At 39.1% G+C, this 22,442-nt stretch overlaps 2 protein-coding genes across 9 annotated transcripts in view; one reads left to right on the forward strand and one right to left on the reverse strand.

Annotated features, from left to right (window-relative positions):
* ATF7IP (activating transcription factor 7 interacting protein) overlaps nt 1–9,753 on the forward strand; it is a 120,139-nt gene extending 110,386 nt beyond the window's left edge. For all 7 annotated transcript variants that reach the window (XM_049882528.1, XM_049882527.1, XM_049882525.1 and 4 more), the window contains exons 13-15: nt 1,046–1,228; nt 3,149–3,261; nt 6,299–9,753. In XM_049882528.1, the coding sequence (XP_049738485.1) occupies nt 1,046–1,228; nt 3,149–3,261; nt 6,299–6,718 (716 nt within the window). In that variant the 3' untranslated portion in view covers nt 6,719–9,753. The remainder of the gene's footprint in view (nt 1–1,045; nt 1,229–3,148; nt 3,262–6,298) is intronic.
* A 2,152-nt stretch (nt 9,754–11,905) lies between these two features.
* Nucleotides 11,906–22,442, reverse strand: part of PLBD1 (phospholipase B domain containing 1) — a 75,055-nt gene continuing 64,518 nt past the window's right edge. The window contains exons 7-11 of one of the 2 annotated variants that reach the window (XM_049882533.1): nt 21,953–22,153; nt 21,705–21,845; nt 16,700–16,885; nt 15,923–16,029; nt 11,906–12,204 (exon numbers count right to left, since the gene is read on the reverse strand). In XM_049882533.1, the coding sequence (XP_049738490.1) occupies nt 12,022–12,204; nt 15,923–16,029; nt 16,700–16,885; nt 21,705–21,845; nt 21,953–22,153 (818 nt within the window). In that variant the 3' untranslated portion in view covers nt 11,906–12,021. Of the gene's footprint in view, nt 12,205–15,922; nt 16,030–16,631; nt 16,886–21,704; nt 21,846–21,952; nt 22,154–22,442 lie in introns of those variants that run through there. The other variant, XR_007517132.1, reaches the window with a different exon arrangement.

A 22,442-nucleotide genomic window follows, 5' to 3' on the forward strand; every position in this document is an offset into this window, starting at 1 on the left:
ATCTCCAGGCCTTTCTTTTGAGATACCTCTGGGTTGATTTGAACAGCCAACTTTTGGTTAGTAGCTGAGTGCTTAGAACTGTTTGCACCACCCATGGACTCTTGTTCAACCATAGGGGTTATGTTATCTGTGTCTCTTTGCATTTATACAAAGCTATGACAGTCACCTAATTTAGGTTTTTAGAATGAAATGTCATTATGTAATTCCACATGCAGCATATATACTAGAATGAGGAGTAAAGGAATGAAGAAGTAAGTGTTCCTTCTTCGCTGTATAACCTCTCTCCTTTCCGAAGAGTGACATTGAAAGTTAGGGTGTGTAAAGACTGGGAAGTCTACAGTAAAGAAACTTTTTTGTTTGTTATATCCAGCTTTTTCCTCCTAATTTAGAGAACGCACTTTTCACATGAAAGTAAATCTATTGCTTTTATTATATAGATAATGCATAATGATTTGTAAAATATGATTGATTTAGAGTTGTAAACAAAAGGTATTAATTCTTAAAATCATTATCGTGATTCCATGCTGCCAGTGAACATTCACGACTCCTTATTTGACAGATGTCAAGGCATTAATTGAATGTTTAGTATTTTGAAGAAGAGATGGGCTAGTTCACCTGAGAAAAATGTGAATTACAGTTGCCAGCCTGTTTCTTGAAATAGGGTAATACAATGTTACTCTTTGGAATTTATACCTCTTGATTAAAAGACCAAGAGAACCCGTAATTCCACTCTGCTAAGAACGATTTAAAATTGAGGAGGGACAAAATGCTGTTCTACGTTATACCGTAGAGTCTAGACCTTTATCTTTACATGCTTACTATCTAGTCAAACTGAAGAGTTGAAGGGGCATTGGACATGGTTGGGGGGTGACCTTTTCATGGATTGCAGTAATATCATTAAGTTTGATTGGCCTTACAGTTTTTACCTTGCAAGTGTGTATTTCTCTTTTTATTACAGTTAATTGCATTTTATGCTAATTCCCATTTAATTTTTTTTGTAACAGAATTTATCACATTCTTAATATATTTTTCTGTCTTTTATTAGCCCCAACCACCGTGAATGTAACACATCGTCCAGTAACTCAGGTTACCACAAGACTCCCTGTACCAAGAGCTCCTGCAAACCACCAAGTTGTTTATACAACTCTTCCAGCACCACCAGCTCAGGCTCCCCTCCGAGGAACTGTTATGCAGGCTCCTGCTGTTCGGCAGGTTAATCCTCAAAATAGTAAGAGACCTTTTCTTATATATGGCTTGTAGTTATATATAGTTCTCTTCAGCATTTAATTGTAGTGGCTTATATTGACGTTTAAAAAAAAAAAAAAACCTGTTGCTGTCAAGTCCATTCAGACTCACAGCAACCCTATAGGACAGAGTAGAACTGCCCCAGAGAGTTTGCAAGGAGCACCTGGTGGATTCCAACTGCTGGCCTTTTGGTTAGCAGCCGTAGCACTTAACCACTATACCTGTACTGACGTTAGCTTTAGCAGAAACTGCTTGTAATGTTAAACTATTAGCAATTCATTTTTTTCCCCTTAGGAGAGTTAACCAGAGAAAATTAGACCTTTATACCATATGAATTGTGCTCCATGTGTTATCTTCAATTTAGCTTCGTTTATGTCCTTGTACTATTTCCGTACCCTATTTGTTGACCTTAAAGTGTATTGGCCTTCCTCCAGTCTATTAAGAGACACGCCACCTAATTAAAGTGGGAGTCATCAGTTGTGACTTAGCCAACTGATAAAAATAGTGGTAAAGGATAGCATCCAATGAGAGTCTTAAAGGTATGGAACATGGCTAAAAAATAAGAGAAAATGTTAAAAGAAACTTGTAATTCCCACATGTTCTGTTTTCTTTAGTAGTGAAATATATCATACAAACAAGTTTATATAAAGGATATTTTTAAACTTTAAAGAAAAAAATAATAGAATGAATCCCCTGTGAACTCTCTACAAGGTTAAGAAATAGAGCTTAGTTATCTTATAAGCCTTCTGTGTGCCCTTCCTTAATTGCATCCCTCTCCCTTTCCATCAGAGGTAACCACTTTCTTTACTTCTATATTATTCTGCTTTTCTTCATGGTTTTATCACCTGTGTAGGTATCACTAAATATATACATGATTTAGGTTTGCAAAACTTAACAAGAAGAAGAAATCTAGCCATTTAAAAAAAACCTGTTGCCCTCGAGTTGATTCTGACTCATAGCAACCCTATAGGACAGAGTAGAGCTGCCCCATAGGGTTTCCAAGGAGAAGCTGGTAGATTTGAACTTGTAGCCTTTTGGTTAGCAGCTGAATGCTTAACCACTGTGCCACCAGAGCTGCCATAATGCAGTTACTGGGAGATGGCTCCCAGAAAAAAATAAACTGAGCAAAGTCTCTGAATCCTTGTCTGTCTTCAGCTTTCTCAAGAGTTTCTAACATCCCTCCCTGGGGAAATAGTGAACAGGGTCATGAATGAGTTATGGGAAACAGGTGTCACCTCAGTCAGGGTATCTGGCAGAACTATAGTATGGGCTTGGTACTGAATATTTGGCAGGAATATGGCAGGGTAGCAGGTGACTTTGAATTGCCTGCTTTTGTTGCCCTGGTGTATGTCAAAACAGAACACTTCCATGGAGTGAAATGAGTATCCTCAGCTGATCAGCAGGGCATGGAGGGCAAAGGAGAAGGTTCATTAACACAAGGCAAAGGTGACTTACTTAAGCTTTCTGTCCTAGTTAAAAGGATGACACCCAGGGATCTTTACGAAAACAGCTTCGATTTGTCTGTCTTTTGAGTCACACTGCTCTAGACTGGCCTGATACCTCTCTACATGTGATATACAACCTGTGTTTTAGGATTTTTGCTCATAGTCCTTCTGGTAGATTCCCGTTCCTTGTATCTCATGTCTTCCTCTTTCTTGATTTTCTCTCTCATTTTAGTGACACATATCCTCCAGTGGCTACTTGAGAAAAAGTTCATGGAAGTTAGATTTTTTTTTAGTGCTTGCATATCTGAAAATGTCTTTCTCCTCATGCTTGATAGTTTGATTGAATGTAGACTTTTAGGTTGGAAACATTTTTCCTTTTAAATTTCGAAAACATTACTTCATTGACATTGTCTACCAAATACAGAATTCTGATGTTATCCTTCAATTTTCTTTTGTAGGTGTCACAGTTCGAGTGCCTCAGACAACTACATATGTTGTAAACAGTGGACTAACACTGGGATCAGCCGGACCCCAGCTCACAGTACATCACCGACCACCACAAGTGCATACTGTAAGTGTCAGTGCTTGGCTTTACAAGACTGTCAACTGTCTAAGTTGTCAAGTATTATAAGTAACATTTTTTCTTAAGAGTAGTTTTGTCAAAGGGAAATGATAGATCTTTCTGTTTTTCCAGCAGGTGTTTAATAAGAAAATTGATCTTACCATTATGAACAAATGTTTCTAGGGTTTCGATGATCATTGAGGATTATTGAGTTTGTTCGTGGTTGTGTACAGTATACAAAAAGAGACCACAGTTAGAGCAAGGGAAGTAAATAGACCACTTCTAACTCATGATAAATTTAAAAGGATGTTTTCTGTTTTTTCTCATGCTCTGACTTTGTTCTCTTCCTCAAAATATTATATACCAATTCTAACTGCTACCTTGTCATCAACTTACTGTTTTTAACAATCAAGTGGTATTTAGAATTCATTTATTAAGAGATACAGAGAAATCCAAAGATTTCTGCTTATATTTAGCCCCCAAAACAATGTTATATTATCCTGTGACGTGATTATAACTGTTTGATAAGAAATATACCATGTAAATGGAAATGCTGGTTTTATGTAAGAGAGAGATAGCATGGCTAATATAACAACTTTTTACCTAGGAAAACATCTTCTTTAAAAAATATTTATAACAATTGTAGGCATTCGTTGAGTGCTTACTATGTGCCAGGCACTGTTAATACACGAGGTCCTTGCACAGGAATGCCTTAGAATAGTTCACTGTTGGTGTCCTTCTTTATAGATGAGGCAGCTAGTACACAGAGGGATTAAGTAACCACACCTAGTGATGGAATAGAACTCATGCATTCCAGTCCTAGAGCCTGTGCTTTTAACAGCTAGTATTTTTCTTGTCTCGCCACAGTGAAAAAAAATCTGTGTCATTAATGGAGCTCTTGCTATATACCAGGCACTTTGTGTATTATCTTACTTAATCCTCAAAACCCTATGAGGATTATTATTCTTTTTTGATAGAAAAGGATACTGTGTCACAGAGAATTGATTGCTCAGTGTCGTTACCCAGTGAGTTTAAAAAAACTCATGTTGTCTGATCCTAGTGCTTTCAGAATATTTTCACTGTGCTTCACATCTGACCCTATTAGGGTATGTGGCACATATACCATTGCTGTTGTTTACTTTTGGAAACCCTGGTGGTGTAGTGGTTAAGAGCTACAGCTGCTAACCAAAAGGTCAGCAGTTCGAATCTACCAGGTGCTCCTTGGAAACCGATAGGGTTGCTATGAGCCGGAATTGACTCAATGACGATGGGTTTTTTTTTTTTAATTGTTTACAACTGGAGATAATTTCTTTCATCACATATTCCTTCGAAAAATATATAACAATTCTTTATATTATTATTTTGTAAATTTGACAACCAATCAAAGCCAGCTTGTCTGTCTGCCTCTCTTCCTTCCTTAAATAGAATCCCATGTTATTGTCTTAGAATAAACTGTGTATCTCTTGGGAAGAAGCATTCTTTTTTTTAGTTTTATTTTAATGTAATGTTTAAACACTTTACATTTGAGTTTTCAAACATATATGAAAGTAGAGAGAATAATATAATGGTAATGGTCTCCACATACTATCACCAAACTTCAACAATTAATCTGTAAAACTTTAATAAAAACCTCATTGCAATGGCAAAATCAAAACAAACAAAATTGAATAGATTTAGAATCCTAGAATTTTAACAATTACAATGGATAGTACAGCCTTTTAAACTATGGTCAAACTTCTTAAACTCTTGTGCCCCCTCCAATCAAAGTTCAAGGATTTAGCCATCTTCTTTTTCATCTTGCTAACTGTATGTTTATTTAATGTTATTTTGGGGTAAAAAAGATAACTTGAAATACATCAACATAGACAGTACTCAATTTCTGCTTCAACTTTCAGTAATCAATGTAAGTAAATTTGATTTCTGTAACTTTTTTTTTTGTCTTAACTATGAACTGTACATTTTTCCAGATGTGTAGATGATTTTTTCCACCAGGTGTATGAATTTCAGAAATACATATGCATTCTATGGAATTATTCAGCATATTCTTTTTAGGTTATCACTGTGCAAATCACTGCTACTAAACTTCGAAAAGGTATGAAGATTAAAAAGATACCATCATACCCTTCTCAAAATTCACTATTCAGTATATGCAAATTATCACAATTATATATATATATAAAAACTTTTTTTATATAATGAATTTCAGTTAGGGTATCTTATTTTTTGTATTACTTCCAATATAAAGGCAGTGAACAATGATACATTCTACTTGGAAAAAGAAAATCACTCACATCCCTAGTTCCTGGCTCTTACTGTAATCTTTCTTGAAGAAATTGCTATATGTAATTTTAAAGCCCAGATCTGATGATGATGATGATGACGATGTCCCAGTGTTAGACAAATCAGCATGTCTTCCTAAGCTTACTATTCATGGGCTTTCATTGTCTGGCCTCCGCCAACCTTTCCAGATTTATCTTTGACTGTTTTCACATAGTCTGTGTCCAAGAAAAAGTTAATACTTGTTCTTGCCCATAAATCCCCTTATTTTCCCATTCCCATGGTTTTGCTCGTGTTTTTACCCACTGACTGAAAGGTACACAATTTTTATGTCTCTAAGCCTATTTTCAACGTCCAATTTAAATGTCACCTCTTTCACACAGACTGGCAGAGTCCTGAGAACATAGGAACCATTTGGCATTAAATGTGCTTTTTTTTAATAAGAATATGGTATTATCTTTCTATGTAAAAACAGCCTAAAATGAAAATATAATTGAATTCTCAAGTTTCATGTGATAGCCTGCTACCTATGATATTAAAAAATGTTGCGTTATACTAAAATGATAGTCTGTAGCATAGAGAGAATTAAATAATAAATTATTTTGTTAAATGTTGCCAAATTTGGTATGCTCAGAAGGCATGTACTAACCAAAATTCTTGATGTAAAATTTTCTCTCTGTATGATCTCTAAGGTGTTGTATTTCTAGCATTCTGAAACGGTTCTTTCTTTGCTCATTAGAAATTAATGTGGCTCTTTTTCTTTTGTTAGGAGCCCCCACGCCCTGTGCACCCAGCACCCTTACCAGAAGCCCCACAACCACAGCGTCTGCCCCCAGAAGCTGCCAGCACATCTCTGCCTCAGAAGCCACACTTGAAGTTAGCGCGAGTTCAGAGTCAAAATGGCATTGTACTGTCATGGAGTGTCCTGGAGGTGGATCGAAGCTGTGCCACTGTTGACAGCTACCATCTCTATGCTTATCATGAGGAACCCAGTGCCACTGTGCCCTCACAGTGGAAAAAGATTGGGGAAGTAAAGGCACTTCCTTTGCCCATGGCATGTACTCTCACCCAGTTTGTATCTGGCAGCAAGTACTACTTTGCGGTACGAGCCAAGGATATTTATGGACGATTTGGACCTTTCTGTGATCCTCAGTCAACGGATGTGATCTCTTCTTCCCAGAGCAGTTAAACCTTGGAGCCTTTATCTCTGTTCCTCTTTCAAAAGTTCTACTTTTTAGTCTGTTTTTAATCTTGTGCATGATACCCACTGTAAAATCAACATTCTGCAAGATTTCTCGAACAGATGTGTCTATACACTACATTTGTTTTTAACCAAAAGTGAAATAAACCCAGCCTATAAAGCAAGAATCTATTTTCCTGGACAATTCAGGCTTCAAGGTCTTGAAATGTAAATGTGCACCTTGCTTTTAGTTTTCAGGCTGGGGAAGGTTTGTGGGTGTTTGTGTATTTTTTCCGTATTTACATGTTTCTTGCAGTGGAATCTTCCACTTTCATTCTCAGATTTACCTCTTTTCTAGCAAAGTAGATCAAAGGATCTGAGGTATGTAACTGGCATGATATGATTCTCCTTCTGAGGGATCTGTAGGATCATAGTGAATGATTTATACTGAATCTAAACAAAGCCCAAAGAAATAAATAAAAAGAAAAATGGCTGAGTAGTTTAAAATAGGTTAATTTGAACACAGGAAAGGATCTGTTCATCTTTTGTCTCTACTGGGTTGTTTATTAGGTGAAAAAGATCTGCGATGGCCCCTTCTTTTCCTCATCTGGTGTTTTAAATTTATTTTGTGCCTTAAAGACTACAAAAATAAACACGGCCATTATGTCCATTGTTGTTTACTCTTCCCTTCCAGCCCTTCACCCTTCATTCCTCTCTTGTCTTCAGCAAATACACCCTTAGTCCCTCAAGTAATTTTAAACCAAGACTTTTATATATATTCCCACCTGTGGTGTCACTACATTTAATTTCAGAAGTTTGACTTACTATTTTCTTCTGTAAGAATATATATGCTTTTATTTTGGGTCACTATCTAAATTGACTCTGTAAAGTGGACCAAGAGAACACCAGATTGTCTAAGAAACTTTTCCTTCAAACGTGTTTTACTATCAATGTTTTACAGTGTGCTAGAGATTATGAAAGAAATTTTAGTTCACTTTATCATCGAAACCTAGCGTTCTTTCAAAGGAAGTGGTAAAATTCAGAAAGTACAGTAAACTAAAGTATCAAAGGGAGAGCTCACTGTTCTCTTTATTCCCTTATCAATTTTCCTGTTTTAACCTTTGAACTTTGTTTTGATGGTGCCAAGTTGAGTCTCATTTTTACCCTGTGTCAGTTTTGAATAGAGATTAAAGTATACCCTTTGGGGTCATTTTCTGTAACAATTAGATATAAACTCCTGTGTAACTCCATTCCTCTTCAAAGTTAATAGAATTCAGCTTAAATCATGGATTTTAATATGGGTGCCAGCCGTACTGGTTATCAGCTCAGTGTTTGAGTGTAGATAGTTTAGGACAGGAGAGCCAGGGTAAGTTTGAGGATGAGGGTATGATGGGGAATATTTTTAAAAGAATTCACGGAGTTTGTGAAATAGCTTTTCAAGTCACCTGCCCCTTGCCATACTTGACTTCTTATTTCTTCCTTCTCAAAATAAATTAGTCATTTATTTTTCCTGAAATTGTAGGAGGGAGCTATCCCTGCTATTAGTATTGTTTTGTTTGCAACTTTGATGGTTTGTATTATATTAGGAATTATTCAGATTATAAAGTTCTCTTTAGAGAAAGTTCCCTTTCACTAAAGGTCATGTACTGTCATCTTAGTTGTGAAGTTTGATTGATGCTGAAGAAAGGCCACAGATTGCCAAAATGTCAGTGCTCTGAAACCTTCCTTTCACTTTTAAAAAATGACCACACTGCTAATTAGGTTTTCATGACTTAAATTTGGCAACCAACTATGTAGATGTTTACTCATTCTAGGACTAATTTTAATGATGATGGTAAAGAGGATGTCAGTGTCATGACAGTGGGCATTTCGAAAATGAAGAAATTGATGATCTCCTGGATGTTTAGGAACACCTGTCTATATCTGCATGTATATAAATTCTTACCTACAATGGTTTCAATTTTGATTGTGTTCAAGATGATTCCTGTGTACAGAATTAGAAAGCTCATGTTCAAAATTGTTCTCTGTTGGCCTGTTTCATGGTCATGTGACAACCATTTGCTTACCTAGCCTAGCCCTTAAAAGAAAAAAAAAAGCTTTCATAGCATTATATAATCAGGTGAGAAGGCCCAGTACAATGAAAATATTTCATTATTTTAGCCTATATTGTGTTTTCTGTCAAAGGAAAAAAAAAGATCTCAAATAGTAACCTGAAAAAAAAACTTAAAAGTTTTTATTCCAGATAGTGGAAGGAAGGTATAAAGAGACGATTGCAATGGTTTAAAGAAAAAGTATACGGGCTTTTCAGATTAGTGTGCTGTGGAATTTATCGGCAACAGCTGTTTTAGATATACTAGATAGAAGGTACCAGGCCAGAATTCTAAGCAGTCATTTGGGGCAGGTTGTAAGGTTGCTGAGCGCTGGCTTTTTATTTAGCTGTCTCTTTTGGGAGAGAGAATGGAGGACACAGCTAGAAATAGCTAATTAAAACAGACTTTTTAGTAGCAGTTCACACTCCATGGTACCTTTTTTTTTTTTTTTATCTCACAGTACCTTTTCACAGAGTATTACAAATAAGCTCAGTTATCCCATTTGGGGAATACAAGTTTGCAACCTTTTTAGACTGACAATACTTGTGTAAGTATTGCCCTGTTGGAAATCTTGGAAACTTCTGATACTTCAACCTGAAATGTAGGATGTTTATATGGCATTTAACGTTAACGGTCATGTTTATTGCTCTCAACTTTGCACTTTGTCAGAGTAATTTTCACCCTGTTTTAAGTGTGACTAAACCTCTTTTTAAAATTGTGTTCTTGCCAGTAAATTTATAAACAGCATTCAAAGGAAGTATGTTAACAGTTAACTTTATGTGATAACTATATCCCTCTATTTCTGTGGACTCACTTTAAAAAATATGCAGGATACTCTATACTATTTAACACAGTGTAAGTTTAGGAGAGAAGTGGAGAGTAGAGCGTTCTCCTTGAAAAGTGAATTATTTGTTGAGAGACCATTTGCTTCCCTACTCCCCTCCCCCTCCCCCCTCCCCTCCTCCTCCCCCTCTCCCCCACCCTCCCCTCCCCCTCCCCCTCCCCTCCCCCTCCCCCTCCCCCTCCCCTCCCCTCCCCTCCCCTCCCCTCCCCCTCCCCTCCCCATCTCCATTGCCAGATATAATACCTGGAAAAAGATGACCAAAAGCAGGGAGCTTAGAATCTTACTTGGGTGCATATGTCTGCAGAACTCCTTAGGCTGATTGAACCATACAGTCTTACTGTACTGGATACAGTAAGATTTTTTTTATTGTTTGCCCGTTTGCTTTAAATATTCTCAATCATTTATGCAGCAAGGTTAGTGTTAATATTGCATGATATGCATATATCTAGTTCCATAAGTTTTCCAGTACTGTACAAGATCAACAGAGTAATGCCTGTGGTATCGTCATCTCTTACCTTATATACTGTGATCTTAGCACAGTAGAGTACTGCAAAGACCTTCCAAGAGTTCTCCCCGACTTTGCTTCTTGGGCTATTTCAGCGTCCTATGATTATTTTTCTTATTTTAATTTCATCACTGACACATCATAGCCCATTTTATTCTGATTTCCAGTAAAACCATGTCCCAGTATTAGATTATTGCAAATAACTTTATCTAAAATCAGTGTATGATTCTGCCTTCCTTACTATTTCCTGGGCAAATGATGCCTTCTGTGGTGGGAAGGGGCAAAAAGAAAAAAGACCAATTCTCATAAGGTGTTTTGTTAGTGTGGCAGACACACCTGCTTTCTGAAACTCATTCGTCCCCTTGAGCCAACCAATGGGGAGGAAGAGGATGATACAAAACACATGTTCTGTCTTCTCATTCAAATTATTTTTTCTTGTTAAAATAAGTTTTTCTTTGTTTCTTATTTGTAGAGTCAGCTAAGTATCCATCATTTATATTTAAATGCTGTCTTTTTTAAGTTTTGTTTGTAAATAAGGTAAACTGGGCAGTCAGACCTTTTGAGGATCCTGACTTTACTGTTTTATCAACCATTTCAAAATTAAATATAAATCCTTTGTAGGGAATTTGCATCCTGATTTTTCTTTATTGCACCTGAAAGTGTAAATAAGAAGTCAGTGTAAGACCTGTCTGATATCAACTGGGTAAGTTGCCCTATTTTTATTAGGTTTTGAAGGTTTTTTTTTTTTTTTTTTTTAAGTGTACAGTAGAGTGGTGTCTGTATAAGTGTTAACTGTAGTGGGATTTTGTCCAGCAAGCCTGAAATTTATACTTTGAAATAAACTACTGGGTTTTTAACATTCTGAGTACTCTTTGATTCATTCTGATTGTTCTCAGCCTTTGTGTTTCTGTTTTGAAAATCTCCCGTTTTGTTAAAAATCACCTGACAACTAGCTGAAAGGTTGGCGGTTCGAACCCATCCAGAGGCACCTTGGAAGACAGGCCTGGCAATCTGTTTTGAAAATGTCACAGCCTTGAAAACCCTGAGCAGTTCTACTCTGCACACATGGGGGTCCACATGGGCTCTCCATGAGTTGGAGTTGACGGCAACTAACAACCACATACTACTATACAGTATGTTTGTTCAACCTGCTTGGTAATTCTATGGCTCTCAAAACAACATGCAGTTCTCCAACATTCAAAGAAAAGTTTCCGTGCAGACCTGCTGCCCGACAGGATACGGTGCTTTTAATTAATGGAAGAACTCTTTAGTGGGCTGCATGTACCATATGTTCTCTTGCTATATTGGATAAGTGTTAACTTATTTTTTGTTGTTTGTGCCTTTGCTGTATTGTACACCTAACCTGCACTACCAAAACACTCAACTAATTCCTGTTAATAACCGAAAAATCACAACTCCATCATCCCCTATGGCTTTGTCGTTGAGATATCCAGCTAGAGGAAGGGGAAGGAGCATGGAAGAGTACAGGTTCTTGTGTGCTGAGTCTGGAAATGGCACTTATTCCACCTCTGATTCTACTGGCTAGAACTTGGTCACCTGACACCACTATCTAAGGGAACATGGGAGAATAGGGTCTAACTATGTGGCCAGGCATAAAAAGGGAATATGTACTTCGGTGAGCCAGGGAGCAGTTCTACCCTCTTGTGGTACATAATCTTGTATGCTGAAGCCTGGTATTGTTGTTTGTCATATTTAATGTTACTTCTACAGTGCTATTAAAAACAGAATCCGTGGTATAGAGTGACAAACTGAATTTATTATATTTTATTAAGATTAATTCTGAAGGGAAAATATAGCTAAAATAATGCCTTTGGTATCTTATTTGCAGCCTCTGTTTACTCATCTCCATCTTTCAATTTCTGTCAGGTTTCAAAATTGGTCTCATGGTGACAAAATCAAAGTTGTAGGCCTCTGGCATACCATGATGGAGAGTTTTGTTGAAACGATTCCAGTGAAAAACAGGGAGGCCATTTTGTACAGTGGGACCACTAATGGCATAAGCTGTGTACTCCGATGCTAGATACATGTCTGCCACCTGGAAAAAGAGGAAGGAGACATTTTAGAAAACCATTTAAAAAAGCGAAATCCATGGCTTTTTTTCCTCTTTCTCCAAAGTCACAGTATTAGCCCCTATTAAAACAAAATTTTCTTGTAAGATTCCACATGCCTTTATATATAATACTCTTCTGTATCCATTTGGCATCCACATGTGAAATGACTAGTGTTAAATTAACATAGCTGAAAGTGTGAGGTCTATAGTCAGATTACTCATGTTCAGAATTCTAGCGCCAAAACTTCAAATTACTTAACCCCTCCGTGACTCAGTTTTCTCATCTGTAAAATGGAACTAATTACTACATAGAGTTGTCATGAGGATGTTGTTAAGTGCCGTCGAGTTGGTTCTGACTCATAGCAACCCTATGCACAACAGAACGAAACACTGCCTGGTCCTGCGCCATCCTCACAAATGTTGTTAGCTTGAGCTCATTGTTTCAGCCACTGTGCCAATCCACCTCGTTGAGGGTCTTCTTCTTTTCCACAGACCCTGTACTCTGCCAAGCATGATGTCCTTCTCCAGGGACTGATCCCTCCTGACAACATGTCCAAAGTATGTAAGATGCAGTCTCGCCATCCTTCTAAGGAGCATTCTGGTTGTACTACTTTGTCATGAGCAAATCCTTAGAGCAGTGCATAGAGCAGTCACAACAAAAATTATTAATCAGGGCAGTAACAAGAGTTTTAAACTAGAAGGAACTCATTATAAAAAAGTGAGAGCCATGGTTCTCAAGAACACCTAAACACTGGGTAGCAGCAGATCTTGACCTTAGATGGGGAGGAAAATGTCTTAAAAATTCTGATTTTTGCCTCTATTCTAAAGAGAGAGATTTTTAAAATATATCTTTCAGCAGAACCTTTTTTGATGAAAAAATGGTAGGCTCCTTCCCAGTGAAATTTGGCAGATGGGAGCTTGGATTGCCTTCTCCCAGGCAAGGCAGTAGAGATAATTTTCTTTGTGTATTGTGGCACCGAGAGAGCACTTTTCTCACACTTCATTGAATGTTCAAAAATACTATTAAAAGCAAATAAATACAAAACATTCACTGGGGCTTTGAATGTGCCAGATTCTCCACATCCACTATTTTTTTTTTTTTTTTTTTTACATCATACAACAGAAGTATAGAGAATCATTAAGGCTAAAGCTGTCCTATCACATAGCTAAAAAGTAGGTTGATTGGAACTCAGACTATCCTAAAATATGTTTAGGCATTAAAAGAAAAAAGCCCATTGCCATTGAGTCAGACTCATAGTGACCCTACAGGACAGACTAGAACTGCCCCATAAGGTTTCCAAAGTGCAACTGGTGGAGTCCAACCGTTGTCCTTTTGGTTAGCAGCCGAACTCTTTTTTTTTTTTTAATAATTTTTATTGTGCTTCAAGTGAAAGTTTACAAATCAAGTCAGTCTCTCACACAAAAACCCATATACACCTTGCTACACACTCCCAATTACTCTCCCCCTAATGACACAGCCTGCTCTCTCCCTCCACTCTCTTTTCGTGTCCGTTTCACCAGCTTCTAACCCCCTCCACCCTCTCATCTCCCCTCCAGGCAGGAGATGCCAACATAGTCTTAAGTGTCCACCTGATCCAAGAAGCTCACTCCTCACCAGCCCATTGTCCAGTCCAATCCATGTGTTGGCTTCGGGAATAGTTCCTGTCCTGGGCCAACAGAAGGTCTGGGGGCCATGACCACCAAGGTCCTTCTAGTCTCAGACCATTAAGTCTGGTCTTATGAGAATTTGGGGTCTGCATCCCACTGCTCTCCTGCTCCCTCAGGGGTTCTCTGTTGTGTTCCCTGTCAGGGCAGTCATTGGTTGTAGCTGGGCACCATCTAGTTCTTCTGGTCTCAGGATGATGTAATCTCTGGTTCATGTGGCCCTTTCTGTCTCTTGGGCTCGTAATCACCTTGTGTCCTTGGTGTTCTTCATTCTTGTTTGATCCAAGTGGGTTGAGACCAATTGATGCATATTAGATGGCTGCTTGCTAGCATTTAAGACCCCAGATGCCGCTCTTCAAAGTGGGATGCAGAATGTTTTCTTAATAGATTTTATTATGCCAATTGACTTAGATGTCCCCTAAAACCATGGTCCCCAGACCCCTGCCCCTGCTACGCTGGCCTTCGAAGCATTCAGTTTATTCAGGAAACTTCTTTGCTTTTGGTTTAGTCCAATTGTGCTGACCTCCCCTGTATTGTGTGCTGTCTTTCCTTTCACCTAAAGTAGTTCTTATCTACTATCTAATTACTGAGTACCTCTCTTCCACCCTCCCTCCCCCCTCTCGTAACCGCAAAAGAATGTTTTCTTCTCAGTTTAAACTGTTTCTCAAGTTCTTATAATAGTGGTCTTATACAATATTTGTCCTTTTGCAACTAATTTCACTCAGCATAATGCCTTCCAGGTTCCTCCATGTTATGAAATGTTTCACAGATTCCTCACTGTTCTTTATCTGTGCGTAGTATTCCATTGTGTGAATATACCATAATTTATTTATCCATTCATCCGTTGATGGGCACCTTGGTTGCTTTCATCTTTTTGCTGTTGTAAATAGTAGCAGCCGAACTCTTAATCACTGCGCCACCAGGGTTTTCGGCTGATGGAAAGTAATGTGTGGGGTTGGCATTCTTGTGCATAGTTTTCTGAGACCATTCTGAGATAGAATGGTCAACTCCTAACAGGTTCCTTCCAGAATTTAGGACTAGCAATTGGAGCCCTGGTGGTGCAGTGGTTAAGAGCTACAGCCACTAACCGAAAGGCTGGCAGTTCTAATCTACCAGCCCGCTCTATGGAAACCCTATGGGGCAGTTCTACTCTGTCCTATAGGGTCGCTATGAGTCAGAATACACTCAACAGCAATGGTTTTTTCAGTGATGCAAATGAAAGAACATGCCCAAGCCAAAAGTGCAAAACGATGTGGTAGAATGATTTTGTTTCTCCATCAACCAAATGGCTATCTCATCCCCTGAATAACCCAGATCCAGTGCTGTGCAGATAAATGTTTAACAACCAGCTCTCTGAGGGATTGGTACTGTTTGCTCGTTTTCTGTAGTGTAAATACTCCCCATGGCCAATTTCAGCCTATCAATGTGATAATCAACTGGCTTTAACAACTGGATTTCACAAGCCTGTACAAGCTTCAGCACACAACTGCACATCTATTTATCATTTATATTAAGAGACACACTGCAGCACTTATCAATTCTAAAAAAAAAAAGGGAAAACCCTTTAGTGCTTAGGACATCTGGTCCAATAGTTGTTCTTTCAGCTAAATTCAATTCATGTCTAATGTGAAATCGCACTGCTCTCAATAATATGTTCTTTGGACTTTGGGCCTGTCTGGTAAAAACTTACCATCGTCGTGATGACCATCATGATTATTTACATCTACAAACAACCCACTAAGTACTGCTCTAAACATTTTACAGATACTGTTTATTCTTCACAATGATAGTATGAGTTAAACACTTATTTCCATTTTACAGATGAGGAAACAAACAGTTTTATTAAGTGGCAGAGCAGAGACTTAAAGTTAGGCAATGGGACCTGCCATCAGAATCTCTGAAAAAGCTGATTCCTGAATTAAGTTTATGGTTAGAGACAGTACTGTACTTTATACCACAAAAATCTTCTCAGCACCTTCGCCTTAGAGTAAGTCTAAGTGCTGGTGGAAACGAAATTCAGAAGTCAATAACATGTTACCTTTGTGTCATAGCAACCTCCAGGGATTGGGTTAGCTGAGGCAAGGTCCCCACGGCAGCAGATGGTATTACAGGGATCGCCGTTACTATAAGGATCCTCCTTATAATCTAGGAAACAAAATGATGGGGAAAAGAATGAGTACTGGCTGTTCTGAGATACGCTCAGCCACAGTAAGCTTTTTGGACCTGTCAAAGCCTAGGTAATCAGAGTATACTCCTCACAGACCTCCTCATCCCAACCTGCTCCCAGATACAGAAGTCTCCCTTGGCTTGTACTCAACACAACAAAGGCTCAATTGCTAATACCCTGCCCTAGGCCCAGCCTGCCCTCAGGAATCTTGCTTGGTGAAGAGTGGGTAGAAGAGAGGCAATAGAGGATAAATGTGCATGAATCAGCAGCATGCGAGAGAATTTTTCCAACCAAAGAAATACAAATTTGACTTTGATAGTGTTCAAAAAACTAAACGTTATTTACTTTTTTTTTTAAAGCTGCTTTGACCTTGAAAGGGAACCTGTGTTGGGGGGTGGGGGAAGTACCCCGCATGGGTTACTTCTGGTTTTCCATAAAGTCTTTTCGACTAAAAAATCTGAAGAATCTTCTTCCCTGTGATAAATGAGGACAAAATTCTATTTCTTGTATTAACTGAATACTAAATTCTTAATTCAATAACTTTTTATAATTTCTTTTATTATAGAGATGATAAACTTACATGAATTCTTTATCCAAGGGGAAGAAAAGGAGTTTTGAAGAATGAGTCTTGAGAAATGTGCTACGTACTGTTGTATCGCATGATATATTTCATAGATGCCATATCAGTCACTTTTCCTTGATCACGCCGGAAGATTTTGGCTCGTGGAGCCATTTCATAAGAGTAGTCCAAACCCAGCTTCTTAACTAACAGTGGATAGCCACTCCAGTTGTAGATTTTTTCATGGAAAGGAATGTTGTAGGAGGACCAGTATCCTGATTTGGAATGGAAGGGGAGGAAGAGTGGAGACAACAGGGAGAGAGACAGAAAAGAGAGGGAATGAACAAAGTAAGTTATTAATGATTATTTGGAGAATTGGCACAGATGTATAATTACATAATGATACTGTATAGAAAACTTTGAATGTGAACACTGTCAGCCAAACCAATCCTTTATACCTCCACGTTATTCCACTAGGGAAGAAGAGTGTCAGAATTCTTTGATTTTTACCCAAATCTTGTAAAGTCATCTGTAAACCAGGAAATAACCTTATTCTCTATAGAGCAAATAACGCAAAGTAGTCCGGGAGCTCATCTAAGTGAATGTGGTTACGGAAATGCCAAAAGATGGTTTCAAAATGTGGCCCTGAAGGGGTAGATGCCAGGTGCTAATCACAGGATAGTGGAAGAACACAGCACTGAGTATCAAAAAACTTGAACCCCAGGCTTAGGGCTATTCAGCTAGGGTCTTGGGCAGTTAACCTCATTTTTTTTTCCAGTTGTTTTTGGCAGAGGGTCAGGGGTAGTCCATAATGTAAGGGGATTGGAGATAACTCTTCAAACTCCCAGAAGGCTTTAACTCCTTTGACTCTAAGCTCATAAAGGCTCAGCTTTATTCAAAGCTTCCTAGTATACCAAAGTCTCACAAACCATCAGTCACTAAGCACTAAAACATGTGACACAGCGCTAGTAAAAGTAGCATTTCAGGAACATTCCAGATTACAGAGGCCTGGGTTATCGCCTGCAGAACAATCAGCTGACATAGGAACGTCTCTGCCACTTGGGGAATGCTTTCCCATCCCCATACTCTTCTCTTGGCCCATATCTGCCTTCCTCCCTTTTTAACTGTTGTATAAAGAAAGAAGCAGAAGTTCAGAAAGGCTAAATGCCTCACAAAACTTGATAAGATACCGAATACATGCCTTCTGACTAAAGAAACACAGGACTTCTTTCACCATATCACAATTGCTGCCAAATGCTAGGAAGTTTGGGGGACTTTTTTTTTTCTAAATAATTTTTATTGTGCTTTAAGTGAAAGTTTACAAATCAAGTCAGTCTGTCACATATAAGCTTATATACACCTTACTCCATACTCCCACTTACTCTCCCCCTAATGAGTCAGCCCTTCCAGTCTCTCCTTTCGTGACAATTTTGCCAGTTTCTAACCCTGGTTATATGATATCTCTTTGTTATTTGGGCAAATCGCACCTGCCCAAATATAGACAGATCAGCCTTTTTGTAGTCCCAGATAGTTTTCTTTATGGAATCTAGAATGGAATCTCAAAGAACCAGAATCCACCATTTTATTATCAGCCGCAGTTGAAAAAAGAAAAGTCCTCTGGCTAATTGGCCTGCTTCTCCCAGCATCTCCGTCTTGATGCATTCTATTATTGGCTCTTTTGAGCTAGATGGGACCAGCCTTCAAGCCACACAGTTACGTTCTCATTTTTGAACTGCCATTCTTACCAATAAACTGCCTAGTGATTTGACTTCTCAAATGGATTTTTCTACAAGAAGAGAAGGTAAATCTGCCCCTAAGTAGCATCTGATCTGCTCGGCAATTGAAGTTCCCACATTAACTGAAGTCTGTGTTACACGTAACTGCATTTAGTTGGTGTGAGCCTTTCTCCACTGAGATGGCGCACTCCAAGTGCCATAAAAAATCAATTTTGAGGATCTGGGAAACTGAACATCAGGCCCTGATCCCCAATTTATCACGGTTCTTTCCCTGTTTGTCTATCAGCTGATATCTTGTATAATCTCCTAACTAGTCTCCTTTCTCCCACCTCTAGTCTATTCTCCCTTGTTAAATCTTCCATTTGGTAAACGATCAAACCTAAGCTGCTTAGCAGGGTTTACAAGGCTGACATTTTCCTTCACTACCTACCTTGGTGGCACAGTGGTTAAATGCTTGGCTGCTAACCAAAAGGTCGGCAGTTTAAATCCACCAGCGGCTCCTTGGAAACCCGATGGGGGGCCAGTTCTGAGCACTACAGGTGGGGTCGCTATGAGTTGGAACTGACTCGATGGCAGCAAGTGTTGTACCTATCTTCCATCTTATGATTCTGACTCACGATGACCCCACGTGTGTCAGAGGAGAATTCTGCTCCATAGGATTTTCAGTGGCTATTTTTTCAGAACTAGATCACCAGGCCCTTCTTCTGAGGCACCTCTGCACTCAAACTGCCAAACCTTCAGCTAGCCGCAGAGCATTTAACCATTTGTATCATCCAGAGACTCCCCCTCTAGCTTTCTCAATCACAACACCCCAGGTTCATGTGCCATTCCTTCATAAGTGTGATTGACTCTGCCTGAAATGATCTTGTCCCCTTGTCAAATAGATGAGCTCCTTTTTAGCCTTTAAATCTTCGCTTGGATGTCATCTCTACTTTCATTTATTAAACAAACAGCAGCAAGGACTTACCGTGTATGCCAGGCACTATGCCCAATGCAAGATAAGAGTGCTAGCTATATGCCAGCACTGTGCTGGAGAATTTACAAGAATTATCTCATTCAATTCTTGTGACAACCTATGGAATTTTAAGGGTCTACCTTCCCACATCCAAAAACTCCCAAGGGCCAGACATATTTCAGAATTGAAGGTTTTTCAGATTTTAGAACAACGGAGTTCATGTATTATATATGACATTATGCTCCCAGTGGGGAGTATCTCATAATCAAGGATTGATTTTTCTGTAGCCTAATGTGTAAGTAGTTGCTCTAGGAGGGAATAAAGACTATCAATAGATAGTTCGCATCACTTTTTGCTGCCAACTGAGTCCAAATCAGGTCAGATTTTGCTACTAAATAGGACAAAACAAAAACTTTTGGTTTTAGTTCTCGGTTTTCAAAACGCAAATAAGTGATTGTGGATCTGTATGGTGTTTAAAAAAAATCTTCTTAGCCAGTTTTTTAATTGTGGTAAAATTATATATATTAAAAAAAAAAAAAAACAAAACCAAACTCATTGCTGTTGAGTTGATTCCAACTCATAGCAACCCTATAGGACAGAGTAGAACCTCCCCATAGAGTTTCCAAGGAGCACCTGGTGGATTCGAACTGCCAGCCTTTTGGTTAGCAACCATAGCTCTCAACCACTAAGCCACCAGGGTTTCCATTATATATAAAACCCATTGCCGTTGAGTCGATTCTGACTCATAGTGACCCTATAGGACAGAGTAGAACTGCCCCATAGAGTTTCCAAGGAGTGCCTGGTAGATTCAAACTGCTGACCTTTTGGTTAGCAGCAAAGCACTTAAAAACTATGCCACCAGGGTTTCCTCCATTTTATATATATATGTATATATATATATATATACACACACACACACACACATACATAAACCCAAACCTATACATACACACACATATATATATAACGAAATATTTGCCAAGGCAACAATCTTTATATTTACAACTCAGTGACGCTGATTACATTCATCATGTTGTGTAAGCATCACCATCACTATCTGTTTCCAAATTTTTCCATCATCATTAACAGAAGCTCAGTGTCCCCTAAGCGACGACTTCCCCTTTCCACCTCGTTTTGGCCACTGGTTGTTGTTGTTGTTGTGGCGCAGTAGTTAAGAGCTCGGCTGTTAACCAAAAGGACAGCTGTTTGAACTCACCCAGAGACTCTGAGGGAGAAAGACCTGGCGATCTGCTCCTGTAAAGATTACAGCCTAGGAAACCCCATGAGACAGTTCTACTCTGTCACACGGGGTTGCTGTGAGTCAGAAATCTTCTCAAATGCACCTAACAACAACAACGACAACAACAAATAAACCAAACCTGTTGCCGTCGAGTGATTCCAAGTTATAGCGACCTTATAGGACAGAGTAGAACTGCCCCATAGGGTTTCCAAGGAGCAGCTGGTGGATTTGAACTGCTGATCACTGCCCCACCAGGGCTTCTTTAACCACTAATAAACTTTGGTCTCTACACATTTGCCTATTCTAGATATTTCATGTAATATTTGTCTCTTCATGACTGACTTATTTCACTCAATGTTTTCAACGACTATGGTGTTTTACAGGTGAAGAAAGTGAGGCTTGAAGAGATTGGTTTTCTCGAGACTTTGGGAAGCAAAGATTCAAACCCAGGCAGTGTGACTCCAGAACCTGGGTTTCAAATGACTGTGCTATGACCTTGCTCTCCAAAACTGCCTACCCCGATCTCTCCCATTGACAGTGGTGCCCTCTTCAGACTCACCACTGGGCTTGCTACACCTGACTTTACTACTGCTCTTAGCATTCTGAGTTTCAATGGCTGCTGTGTATGTCTTGCTACCCTAGACTGTGCATTCCTTCAGGGCAGGGATTTTGTGTCCTGTATCCTTACTTTTCCAATTTCTTGGTCAGTATGAACTGTCAGCTTTACCCAGGAATTCAGGGCCAAGTCTGTTGCTGTTGAGTTGATTCCGACCCATAGTGATCCTACAGGACGGAGTAGAACTGCCCCATAGAATTTCCAAGGAGCGCCTGGTGGATTTGAACTACTGACCTTTCGGTTAGTAGCCGCAGCACTTAACCACTACGTCCCCAGGGTTTCCAAGCAACCCAGGGAGAGAAGGTAATATTACAGTCGTGAGAAGCCGTAAGGTAGTAAAAGCCCAATTCATTTATGAATCTGCACACAGTAGCATAATAGTTTGAGGTCGAGGTTTTTACACGTTAGGCTAAACCTGGTAATTCTTTTCCAGCGTAACTGGCAATAGCACCCCCATCATTTCTTCCCCACTATACACTTCCCACCATACATGCACACACATATACATACTCATCACACTTCCAGACTTCCAGCATGAAGAAAGTACCTTTCCGTAGAACTCCAGTTTGTTCAGAATATTCGACATAAGTCGGAATTTGTTCCACAATGTACAGAGTGCCATCGCCAAGGCTGTATGTTGGCTCTATCTTCTTCAGGTCCAGGACCATGTATTGATTGTTATAGGTGCCTGAAATATCAGGAGACGTGAAGGCAGGGCATGGATATGGCTTTACTTGTTAACCCCAAATCTAAATTTACACACATGCCTAAAAGTTATCCCGGAGGGCCACTTACCAGAGTTGTATTTTGAAAAGATCTCTGCCCACTTCCTACCACCATTTGCCATCATATTGGCTACACGGACTCTTTGCCAGGCCAGGAGAGACTGGGGTTCCACTTGCTTTAGTAGAGTTTTGTTAAACACACTGTTTGTGGTCTGCAGCAATATCAAACCACTGCTAAGAATGTAAAAGTCATCCAGAGACTCCAAAAACCCTACAGGAAAGACAAACATACAAATAAGCTCATGTATACACAGGACTTTGAACCATCATTAAGAGCACAGAACTCTACATACATTTTGCAAAAAGCATCAGTGTTATCCTGAGCCTTGGTTCAGCTCTGTGGCTATTACCCAATTGCTGCTTACGGAGGTGGCAGTGGACCGCCACTGCTGGGTTTTCTCTCCATGGAGAACTTCTGATTTATGATTGAGGATGACAAAAATATACTACATTTTTAAGCTGCTAAATCAGGTCTTTTCGAAGCTTCCAAAATGATAAAC

The sequence above is a fragment of the Elephas maximus genome, chromosome 4 (genome assembly GCF_024166365.1).
Source record: "Elephas maximus indicus isolate mEleMax1 chromosome 4, mEleMax1 primary haplotype, whole genome shotgun sequence".
Classification (NCBI taxonomy): domain Eukaryota; kingdom Metazoa; phylum Chordata; class Mammalia; order Proboscidea; family Elephantidae; genus Elephas; species Elephas maximus.